Consider the following 11,197-nt stretch of genomic DNA (forward strand, 5'->3'; position numbering starts at 1 on the left):
AAAATCAGACAGAGGCGTATTTAATATTTATCCTAGGGCCAAGGGGACCATGGAAATACGTATATGTACGGTTGATCAGCAGGGCTACTACGAAACTCGAAACTCGAAGTACGTGTCGTGCGGTCCCTCTGACACTTGTCTGCCGGCCTGAGCCAATGGCCCTCTTGGTCGTAGGGTAAATACTCCCCTGGGTGATTTTAAAAAATTACCCCGTCACCTGTTGAGTGTTATTATATCAAATAGACTAAACACCAATCAATCTAGCTAACTCGACGGTTAAAAGCTTCGGTTAAAAGGCTGTTTGACTCAAGCGCCATTTTGAAAACTTTACAGGAGAGCGTTTTAAAGATGTAAAAAAATGACTGGTCCTAAAAGACTTGACAAAAATTTAATTAGAGTGTCCCAATCATAAAGCGGCATATTCTTTGCTAATTTTTGATACATAAATATAAAAGAAATAAAGTTTATTTTATGTAACTTGAGCCATTTTGCACAATTCTCTGATCAGGGCAGAAATATCTAAGTTCAAAGCAAATGGTTTAAGTTAAGTTTATGTACACTTTTTTGATACTTCAAGAATAAATGATTTAAATCGCTCACTAAGTAGAAACTGTTCATAGATAAATGATTTAAATCGCCCACCTGGTTGTAAACTATTCAAGTAAAAATGACTCAAATTAAAATAGAATTAATAATAATTTCTTTTAATCTCAAATACCTGGGTATTATGATTTGTGTTCATTTGCTTGTAATTTTTTACGCCATTTTTTACTGCTAGGTGAAATAATAAATCGATTTCAGTACTATATTTAGTATAAATAATAAACTAATATAAAGGAATCAAGTGACAAAAAGACTAAAAAGTGGTCACGGAAAATTTGCACAAGTCAAATTGTTTCATATTCTAGTTCAGGTAAGATTGATTCAAGTGAGAAAAATAAATATTGTTCAAATGTTCAAGGCAAAATGATTTAGGTTACATGCATCAAAAATTCTGGTTGAAGCAAAATGAATTAACATGTTCAAGATCAAGTAAAAACAATATTCAGATTCCGATGCCATTTGTTTCCATCCAAGGATAAATGGCTTAAGTGACAAATTGAAAAAAAAGTTGTTTTGTGGATCTATAATACCTACAAGCTCTGTAAAAAACAACCAAATTCGCTACACTTGATACCCCGTAAACCGGAATGGTACCAAATTTGCAATGGAGCCAAGCGCCAAAAAAGTGCTCAGACAGATTTACCTCAAACCCGGCTCGCTATTTAGATACAGTGTCTGGGTCTCAGACTTACCTACCAATAAACAATCGTGTGAACCACGGGAGTAGGTCTGTACCTATACCGCGTTGATATTGAGAGGTGAGGTCACACAAACAACTAGGTATTATTCACTTTAAAATGATCATGCGAATGTTGTTGCCGTAGTAAACGGTTGTAATGTACTTTAAAGTAGGTAGGGCAACCGGGGCTAATGCGTCACAATACTTTAAACAGCATATTTATCAGATTATAACAACCACATTAAGTATCCTTTAAAGCTATAACTTATAATACGAGCTAGCATATTTTATCTAATTTCATATTTTAGTGCCATTTTGTGGCATTTTTAATAACTTCTATGTGTAAATTACGTTTCTGCAAAAGCTGGGATTTTTAGACGCTATAACCCCAGGTGGGGTGAAAGCGTCTTTTACAAGTATTATGAGATCGGATTGGTCGGAATGATTTTAATCGAGATAATTTTATAAAAGCACACGTGACAAAGCTTATTAAATTATGTTTAACGCTGAATTCTAGCCTTGGTTTAGGGTAATAAGTTGAACAAAAATATTCGGGGCTATAGCGTCTAATTGACCTCGTTTCTTATAGACGCATTAGCCCCTTCCTAGATTCTAGGGGTACCAAACAATTTTATCTCCTAATAGGTTCGAGTATTTTTTTTACATCTCTTAGCCGAAAATTTTATATTGAATCAACAATTAAACAAAATAATTATATTACGTGATATAATAATAGTATTAGAATTTAGGGTGGGGGCCCAGGAGCACTAAACCTCTTCACAGATATTTCGAAAAGGCTTATAGGTAGGTGCCACCGGTGACCGAAAGAGCTGGCAGCTACCTCGCTCCAAGAATTAGCTTAGCGATTCAACGAGTAAGTAAATGCTGCCAGCATCTTCGGCAAAAATGCCTCGGGGGCCTTTTTTTTAGATCTATCTTAGTTTTTAATTTAGTTTGTAATATTTAATATTATTTCCACTTTTTACTTTTACTGTAATTTTGTAATCTCAGACCGCAAAGTACCTGCACATTCTTGTCGCGTGGCAATAAATATTTTTTTATAAGCTTTTGGTAGATAATAATACCATTTAAGTATATATAATTATATTTAAATTTGTGAATGAGTAGGCTATTTAATAGTATTTTTTAAAGTCATAACAATTAAGTCAAAAAATATAGATGTTTTATTTATTTTTTCGTGAACTAAATTTTTTTCTATGAAAAGTTACTATTTATTTACCAGGCATGGAGCCAGCGTCTTAAAATTTTCCAATAATTAGATATTAGTTGATGTATTTCTCTAAGTTATGCAAATAACAAGCTCAGAACGAAAATTGCCTTTTACGAATCTGCAGGGCTACTACGAAACTCGAAGTTCGTGTCGTACCCTCCCTCTCGCTCTCGTATTAAATAATATGTGTCAGAGGGACCGCACGACATAAACTTTGAGTTTCGAGTTTCATAGTAGCCCTGCTGTTCGCCACGCGGTAATAAATATTTTTTTTACAGTATTTGGTAGACAATAATACCAATAAACGGGCTATCCATATATACATTTTTTTCAGAGTTCTAACTGGCAAGTTTTTGTATTATACGCGGTTAAAAAAAAAGAAAAACTATATTTTCATATTTTATCAAAAATCTCGTTTTTTTATATGAGAAGGTATAATTATCATATCAATAATGAATTCAGCATCTTTAAATTATCCGAAAATGATACCAACCACGATGCAGTTACTTTAATTACGAAGATATTGAGCTAAGAGTGGAGCGTGGCGGAGCCGGACGCGCGATTTTAAAGAAAATTTGCACTTTAAAGTTGAATATTTTGCAAACACATCACTGAATCGAAAAATCATCTTAGCAACCCCCTAATGGTTTTAAATACCTATCCAACGATACCCCACACTATAGGGCCGGATGAGAAAAAAAAATCACCCCCACTTTACGTTTATGGGAGGAACTTTTTGAGTTTTTTATTGTACCATTTTGTCGGCATAGTTTACATATATATTCGTGCAAAATTACAGCTTATTAGCATTGATAGTCCCTGAGCAAAGCCGCGGACGGACGGACAGATAGACAGACAGACATCGCGAAACTATAAGGGTTCCGTTTTGCCATTTTGGCTACGGAACCCTAAAAATGGCGTGAGTAGGTGTATAGGATGATTTTCATATGATAATTGGAATGGACGCATTAGCCCCGTACCTACTACGGCCCCGTAGACGACATAGCCCCGGTTGACCTTACCGCAAAAGTGATTGTTCTTTATTTAAGTAGGTAAGGTTCTAAGGCTGAAAGGTTCTAAGGCTGACAAAGTCACATTTGATGTAGGTACCTACTAAAGACTCGTAAAATACATATTTAAGAATAAGATTTTAATTAAAAAGTTATGCGTAAAAATATATATATGTCGGCGGCCGATCGTAAAATCCGCCAGATCACGAAATTCCTAGGCATATCGTGAAACGCCGCCATTTCATGAATTGGCTGAGGGACATCCGCCATATCGTTCAAAACTCACCGTTTAGCGATTTGCCTAGTGACGTTTAGGCAGATCATGAAATTCCTAGGCATATCATGAAGCGCCGCCATTTCATGATTTGGCCAGTTTAGGCAGATCATGAAATTCCTAGGCGTATCATGAAACGGCGCCATATCGGTTCTGGCACTTCGCCGGCCGCTGCCGCGGCACGCTCGCTTCGCTCGCTCGGCTCGTGCGTCGTGATCACAATTAATACTAACCACCACTCCTCGCTTCGCTCGTCGTACCTAAATTTTTCTATAAAAATAAATAACAACTAGTGAATACTTTATTTACCAACAATACCTACTAACCTCTAAAATACGGGCAGACGTCCATGGTTTTTTCACATTGTGCACAGAATCCGTTTGATTCACATAAAAAGAACGGAGCTGATGTTCAAAAGCTTTCAAAAGATTTTGAATTCAATCACTATTTTCGGTTTAAAGATCATTTTGTTGCGACGCCGACATTTCTCACGCGCTAAACAAACACGGCCGGTCAGCTGGTCACGGCCGCCATTGCATACGCAGCGCCACCAGTGGCCAAATAAGAAACTATTTTACGATGTGCCTGGTATATAGCTAGGAATATCGACGAATGCGTTGCTCTAATCGATCTGCCGTATTATTTCTCAGGCACATCGTGATATGCCTGGCCAACGTTTAGGCACATCATGAAATGGCGGCGTTTCACGATATGCCTAGGAATTTCGTGATCTGGCGGATTTTACGATCGGCCGCCGACATATATACGCGTCGACTTGTGTACCTCCTCCGTTTTTTTTCGTCGGTTAAAAAGTTGTTATTACCTACTTAGTTACAATATTGTACTTAATGCGGCTAATGTCGAGCTGGACCCTGTATATAGCTATGCAGGAATTTTATTTTTACTGTGTTCTTTTTATTTTACTTTTATTTTATTTTATTGTAGTTTTACATTTACGATGTATTGGGTTATACCTGAATAAAAGAAATTATTATTATTATTATAATTTGTGAGATGATGTCAATTTCGTATTCACCTTTGTTAATTGCAAAAAAATGGTAGGTATGCGGACGACGGACGAGGATAAAAAGTTGTTTAAGCTTAATGTGGTAGTCAGTGTTAATAAGGTATAAAAATAAAATTAAACATATATATATTTTTTTTTATTCGACTGGATGGCAAACGAGCAAGTGGGTCTCCTGATGGTAAGAGATCACCACCGCCCATAGACAACTAAACAAAAACAAACAACAACAAAAACAAAAACTTCCAAGTGAAACTTTGTTGTGGTAGTTATGTCTCCGACGCTTTTCTATTGTTATTTTATATCTGAATTACAACATTATTTCTACTTTTATTTAATAGGTAACCCACTATCTTACCAAAGAAAAATATACTCACATACACCATAGATTCACTTGAAAAATGAAGTTCTTATTTCCGACGGCAGTCAGGTAAAAAAAGTATGCTACAATGAGGGCTATCGCGTATGAATTCGCCACTAGAGGCGCTAGTGTAGCGTGAGGTCTCCGAAATGTCAAATCTCATAGTTTTTGGGTGAGCTACGCGGGTTTATTTAAAATTAGAATAATTTTGGGTCTGTCATCGTTCATCCACCATTACCTCTCATATTTCGTTTTCTAGAATTTTTTTACCGTACAACGGCAAAAACTACTAGACACTGGCAAAATTGTCCTCCGATGGACAGAGCCATATTTTTTTAAAGAAGAAGAAGAATAATTTTGTGAATATTTTGCAATATCTGAAATTAATTATAGCAAATATGCGATCCGGGGCAATGAATGCTGTGTTTTGAGACAGTTTTGTCTTTCGGAAACCTTTGTCCTCCCTTTTTTTCCGAACAAAACGGGGACTATGCAACACTGTGGCATGCTCGATATTTTTATGGTACGGTTTTAAGGTGTATTAAATATGATTTTAATCTAAACTTTGTTTTCACGCCCGTAATAACAGACTTTGAAAGCCATACTTAAAAACCTCACGCAACAAGTGCGCCATCTAGTGAGACAAAAAACGATAGCCCTCATTCTCGTTTAGTACAAGAAAACTAATTTATTTGTACCAAATATTTGTATCAGTTAAGAGCTTAGCTATTAACGCCATCTCTTGGTGAGTAGAAAAACTGTACTATATTATTTTCAGTACTGGCAACTCTCTTTCATTAGGTGCTTTATTGTTCTACCATGTCTAGTACTTTAAAAAATACTTAGTATAAATACCTAGTATAATCAAGTATTTCGGTTCTGCAGGGCTACTACGAAACTCGAAACTCGAAGTTCGTATCGTACCGTCCCTCTTGCTCTCGTATTAAACAGTATAAGTGTCAGAAGAATCGCACGACACGAACTTCGAGTTTTGTAGTAGCCCTGCTGTTTCTGAACGAAATTATTCAGTCCCGCCACCTGTCGGATTCATTTGCAACTCTATTCAAATATTTCGGTTTGAGATGTCAATCAAGTCAAAACGCTCGACGAGTGAGGCAGGTCGTGTGTAAATTAAGATTAAAAGTACTGTTTTAGGAAGTTACACAGCGTGCAGGCTACCTAAGTTTTAAGGAAAAGTTAACATTATGGTGTTTGTGTTGTACTTCGTCTAAATAGACTCTATCGTGCAAAACGAAAGATGGATCCTTTCACACAGGTATGTATCGTTCTAACGGCTACATTTAGTCAAAGGTCAAGGGCGATTACTTAATTATTATATTAATTATGACCTATTTCCAGCGAATGTTAGAAAGAGCACGGGCCAGACAGGAGAAAATCGATCAAAAACTTGCAAATACCGGTCAAACAGTACCGAAACGCAAGCCATTGACTGAAAACTTAACAGCGCTGAAAAAAGACGTTACGTCGACGAAATCTCCGGGTAAACCCTCCAGAGATTCGATTTTGTCGCCAAAGAAGAGTTCAAGAGAGTCGTTGAAGTCTGAATCACCAGTCAGATCACCAAGGAGAAGCATTCAAAAGACTGAAATTGTGCCATCGCCAGCGAAAGCGCGGAATGACTTTGTAGTGACAAAGAAAGAATTCAGTGCACCTAAACGCGGGAGCCTTAATAGACGAAACTCCGATGTGTCGGTTGAGATTAACATAATGCACAGAAATGATATTCAGATTGAAGTACAAGTAGAAGAGAGAGATGCACCTCTTGATGTTGTTTATGGAGGCAGAGGAGTGACTGTGACTGAAATTGAAGGTAAGTAGAATTCAAGTAATATTTATTACCTATGCTGTTATTTTGATACATCCACAGTAGCATATAGCATAGAAATGATCTTTACAAAATAAAGTAAGTTTTGAATTAGCTTACTATATTATTTTGGCATTGCAAATGTTATATGACAAATCATTCAAAAACATCTGGTACACACAAGCACTTTGACCCATAGGACGCCCCATGCGCTACAGTGGCATGCATTATATATATATCAGAAATCTATTGTAAGGATTTTTATTTATTATTATTATTATTTTATTTTTGTATTTTTTTTCTTTAATTGAATAATATAGTTTTTAAGTATTTTATTTGTAATTATATTATTATGAAAAAATGACTTTCTGCCAAGTTTCATGAGGCGCATTCTTCTTGGTAATGATGGTCTTTCCGAAAGCGCTGGTAGTTTAAGAAATGATGTGTAAAAGTGCCCATTGCGGCCTATTTAGTGAATAAATCATTTGAATTTGAATTTTGAATTTAAGAAAGGGTAAACAAATTAAGTTTGTTCGATGATTCTTATACATCATGTCAGTTACTCTCCAAGTTTGTGAATTTTAGAATTTGATCTTTTACAACAATTGAACTCAACATTTTTAATTATTATTAGAGATGGGCCGAACAGGGGTTTCACTGAATATGAATATTTGGCTGAATGGGTAAAACTTTAACTGAACCAAATACTCTGCATAATTTATTCCTAAGTAGAAACTAAAACTTTTTATCTGCTGTTATTGGAAATAAAGCCACAGTGTCAACAAAAGCATAAAGCCTCACTGTACCTCATAAAAGTAACACATTTAACACTCATATACATACATACAGTAAAAAAAAGAATACCACTGCTGAATATTCGGTAAATCTGCCGAATATGTTGAATACCAAATATAAAACAAATATTCGTCCTATCCCTAACTATTATGTATATTTTTTTTTTTTTAACCAATAAGTTAGTTTCTGTCAATGAACTTAAACATCTGTTGAATATAAAAAAATTAGGAATGTTGAATATACATGGACAATAGATAAAACAAGCAACCTTCAATATAACAATTCATTTCTAAAGTGCTTATTCTTTCATGCTATGGGTACAGGAAACATTCTCTTACAACAATCAAGAAAAAAAGAACAATTAAAACAACAATACGACATACCCACAATTCACCACTTAGTTCCCATGTCCTTAAAGACAAATGTGTAATCTTATTATACATTCAAACCATTAGAATTTCAACCCAATTTAGAACCTTTTCACAGTGAGTGACATAATAATATCATAATATGTGACAAGGAAAATTAATATGATGTTTAATATGACAATGTCCTACCATGGGGTCTTATTTCATCTGGCTTGACTAAACCATAAGGCCCATGGAAACATCATTAGTCATAACTTAGATAAATAATTCCACAAATCAATTAGCAAATGCTCCTATTTAATGAGGCCCTGTTTTTGTTTACATTGTAAATGGTTTTCTCAGTTATGGACGTGGCTAATAAATTTGCACACTGTCAACATTAATACAATAAATCAATCACTTTGACTTTGATTTAGTTTGTGAAACTGGATTGGGCGAGACATGGATTTGTTGAATGGTGATGGTATCTGTTTTTTTACATGTTTCTTCATTATTCTGGAATTCAATTACAAGTTACTCTTTTGTTATTGCGTGCCAGTGGATTCACAATTAAAAAAAAATCTTTTTGTGATAAAAAAATATTTTGTGTACAGTCAGCATCAAAAGTAGCTATAGACTTTCCTACTTTGTCGTTTTACAGCCACATACTAAACGCCATGCAAGATCGTCAATGTGTCAATCAATGTGACAGAGTAAAAAAGTGATCCACTACTTTTGATGCAGTTTCAAAAACATCTGAATATTACTTTACTTATTAAAAAAAATGGACAATAAATACCTAGTTAATTAAGGATAACTTTAAAATGAAATGTCTAGATTAATATGCAAATAAATTAATCAGTACCTGGGCGACCGAGCTTATGTTCGGGTTAAAATATCGAGTTTTCCCAGAGATAAGACCAAGCTAAATCGATTTTTCATCTCCGAAAACCCCTACATAGGTACCAAATTTCATCGAAATCGTTGGAGCCGTTTCCGAGATCCCAATATAATATACAAGAATTGCTTGTTTAAATGTATTAGATAAACCTTAAGTAGATGACATTGTAAAAAAGTCATTAAATGCACTAACAAAAAAGTTTTGGCATGCCAATTCTGTGACCTTTTTGCAAAAAAACACAAGTTATTGTTTTTACAATCATCTGATAACTTATACTCAATCATAGCATAGTACACAAGGGGCTAACCAAAAGTAAGTCACACCAATTTTTATCATTTAGACCCTTTCCCTTCCCCCCATGTGTTGGTATGAAAATTGCAATTATTTAGTTCCTGTGTCACAAGCCGCCCCAAATGTGTGGCGTAATTTACGGATGACTCCTAATCTAAAAGTTTTTGCACACATTTTATGATTTGGATTCGGGTTTTGTTTCGCGTACCTTGATTTTAAGCAGCTCTGTATTTCGGCACAGTTGTCATCTCGTGGTCATGGCGCATGCAACTGTGCCGAAATATCGAGCTGCTAAAATCAAGGTACGCGGAACAAAACCCGAATTTAATTCATAATCTTAGTAATGACCGCGATAGTCTAAAATATTGTATGTATTATGTTACAAACAAACAAAAAGAATTTCGCCTCTTTATGGTATCTAAAACCAGTAGCGTAGAGTGGGTCAACAATGCTCTAATTGATTCTTTGGTCACATTTCCAGATGACACGTCCAAACGTGCCTTGGAGACGGACCTTGACGCAGCAGACCAGAAGACTGACAGAACTGGTCTCCGGAACAACTTCAAGTCCCGGCTGGACAGGCTCGGGAATCTATATTCAGGTGAGACAGTTGAAGCTAGGATCACAAGCTTAAACAAACTAAAACAAAGGTTTCCCAGGGGTCCTCAGGATACCGGATTGGAGTCCACATTGGCTTGAAAAAACATTTTCGGGATATAGTGGAAATGTATTAGCATGGGGTCTACAGAAAACATTGACTTTGAAAGTGGTCTAATGTGTCTGAGAACCAAAGAGAGAGCATATTATAGTGGCAATAACCAAACCAACTTAGAATAATTTCAAACCCGCGATATTGTCATTTCAAAGTTTATAAACAAAGACAAGAAAAAATTATAGCTAAAAAAAACAGAGAACCTAAGAAGCATAGCCACAGAATAACTAATAGTACTACCGTACAGAAGGGACTCTCTCAAAACAAAAGTCAAGTTTAGGTATAAATCGCTGCCTACTCTACGACTTGCACGCGAAATTGAAACTTATCTTTGTTTACACAGCGTTCATATTTCCGTTGGGGACCGTTGACTCGAAACCGGTTTGGCGCCAAGAGCACATGGTTCCCACTCGCCGATGAATAAAGATAACAGTGGGTATAATATGAATTCAATGAGCTACCTTTAATAAATAAGTAAATAAACATTATGGCTAAGCTACAAACAACAATATATTTTTATCAGCAACAGCAACCATTTGGTAGTAGGTACCTCTTTGTGTTAATCTTTAGTGATATTTTTGTTAAGTTTGTTTAAGTTGGCTTGACAAAGTGCCTACTTACTTATAAACAAACATTTGAGCAAACTTAGTTACTTAGGCAATTGTAATTTGTTTTAAATGGGTCTAAAGTGTTTTACTTTAGGTGAACTAAACGGTATTCAATCAATAAGAGAATCGACTTTGATTGTTAAACAATACAAAATTACTAAATAAGTACCTACCTGTCGCAGAACTTTATTCCTTTAGATGCCCTAAAATCCTTGTAATACCTAACAATCTTGTTCTCATTATGCACCTACTACTCTTACAGAGTATTTTTAACTATATGATGGTTTAAATGAAATGCAAGAAAATGGCCTTGGCTTACTTTCGGAAGGTTGAAAATGATAATTCCGATTCTTTTATCTTCGTTTTATTTATATAGCCGTAAACAATTTCGAAGTCATAGTTTTGCAAAAAAATAAGTATTGGTAGGTACCTACACAAATCACGCGCGACGCGTCCAGCATGCGAGCTAAGCGGCAACCCACTGCCGTGCACCCAATGGTTGGGTGCGCCGGCCAAACGTACCTAAATTGCGGAGT

The 11,197-nt window shown here is 35.7% G+C and overlaps 1 protein-coding gene across 3 annotated transcripts in view; it reads left to right on the forward strand.

The window, feature by feature from the left end:
• Positions 1–6,271: 6,271 nt before the first annotated feature.
• The window catches only part of LOC141441710 (anillin-like), a 71,518-nt gene continuing 66,592 nt past the window's right edge, over positions 6,272–11,197 (forward strand). For all 3 annotated transcript variants that reach the window (XM_074106523.1, XM_074106524.1, XM_074106525.1), the window contains exons 1-2: positions 6,272–6,458; positions 6,542–7,013. In XM_074106523.1, the coding sequence (XP_073962624.1) occupies positions 6,441–6,458; positions 6,542–7,013 (490 nt within the window). In that variant the 5' untranslated portion in view covers positions 6,272–6,440. The remainder of the gene's footprint in view (positions 6,459–6,541; positions 7,014–11,197) is intronic.

This window comes from Choristoneura fumiferana, chromosome 24 (genome assembly GCF_025370935.1).
Source record: "Choristoneura fumiferana chromosome 24, NRCan_CFum_1, whole genome shotgun sequence".
Classification (NCBI taxonomy): Eukaryota; Metazoa; Arthropoda; class Insecta; order Lepidoptera; family Tortricidae; genus Choristoneura; species Choristoneura fumiferana.